At 60.3% G+C, this 1,164-nt stretch overlaps 1 protein-coding gene across 1 annotated transcript in view; it reads right to left on the bottom strand.

Moving 5' to 3' along the window:
• Positions 1 to 13: 13 nt before the first annotated feature.
• The window catches only part of CABP7 (calcium binding protein 7), a gene marked incomplete at both ends in the record, with an annotated part of 2,431 nt that continues 1,280 nt past the window's right edge, over positions 14 to 1,164 (bottom strand). Inside the window, 2 exons of the mRNA XM_008935193.1 lie at positions 14 to 167; positions 944 to 1,056. Coding sequence (XP_008933441.1) covers positions 14 to 167; positions 944 to 1,056 — 267 coding nt within the window. The remainder of the gene's footprint in view (positions 168 to 943; positions 1,057 to 1,164) is intronic.

The raw sequence follows: 1,164 nt of genomic DNA, 5'->3' as shown, positions 1-1,164 counted from the left end.
GTCAGGCACTCACTCTCCACGTCGACGGGGCACTCCTCGGCCGTGCCCATGTGGCTCTCCTCCTCTGTCATGATGATGTTCTCGATGTCCTTCATGGAGAGGTGCTCGCAGAAGGTGTCGTAGAGCAGCCGCTTCAGCTCGTCCACTGTCAGCTTCTGCATGTCGCACTGCGGGCGGCGGGGGGGGCTCGGCTGGGCTGACCCCCCCACCCGGGGGCACCCGCTGTGTTTTGGATGGATCGCCCCCCCGTTCTCGGCAGGGACAGGGCTGGTGTCCCGCTGATCCCTCCCCACAGAGCGGGGCTGGCGGTTCTGCGAGGGGCACCCGGTGGGTGCTGGCACTACCCAGCGCCCCAGGATGTGGCAGAGAGGGAAGAGCCTCAGGCTGGTGTGGCCTGACCCTCAGCCTAAAGCTTACACTAACCCCACACTGCAGCCTGAGCCTGACCCTCACCCTAACCCCAACCCTAAACCTGAACCTAGCCCTGACCTGAGGCCTAACCCTAAACCTTAGATGGATTCTAAACCTAACCCTAACCCCAATCCTAACCCTTAAATCAATTCTAAACCTGACCCTGACCCTGACCCTTAACCCAGGTCTAACCCTGACCCTAACCCTAATCCTGATCCTAACCTTCACCCTCACCCTGACTTCAGCTCCAGCATGACCCTAATCCCAACCCTGACCCTAACCCCAAACCCAACCTTGACCCCAACCCCTAGATCAAATTCAAAGCTTGACCCTAATCCTACCCCTGACCCTAACCCCAAACCCAACCTTGACCCCAACCCCTAGATCAAATTCAAAGCTTGACCCTAATCCTACCCCCAGCCTTGACCCTCATTCCAACCTTACACTAACCCCAACCTTGACCCTAACCCTGACCTGGGCCCTGAGCCATCCCTGGTGCTCTGGGTGCCCCCAGGTTTTGGGGGGTCCCTACCTTCCAGAAGACAGTGTCGAAGTCCGTGCCATGGAACTTCTCCGGGATGCCCGAGGTGGACAGCTTGGGTCCCAGTAACGTCACAAACTCCTCAAAGTCCACCTGCCCGTCACCTGCAGGACACAGAGGTGGCTGTCACCCCCTCCCCGGGCACAGGGGCACGTGGGACCCCCCCAATCTACCACCCTGATTGGGGGGGGGGGCCCCCCCGCCTGGTCTCC

Source organism: Merops nubicus, unplaced genomic scaffold, assembly GCF_000691845.1.
Source record: "Merops nubicus isolate BGI_N331 unplaced genomic scaffold, ASM69184v1 scaffold44340, whole genome shotgun sequence".
NCBI classification, from domain to species: Eukaryota; Metazoa; Chordata; class Aves; order Coraciiformes; family Meropidae; genus Merops; species Merops nubicus.
The sequence above is the reverse complement of the archived record's forward strand: the minus strand, read 5'-3'. Positions and strand labels throughout refer to the sequence as shown.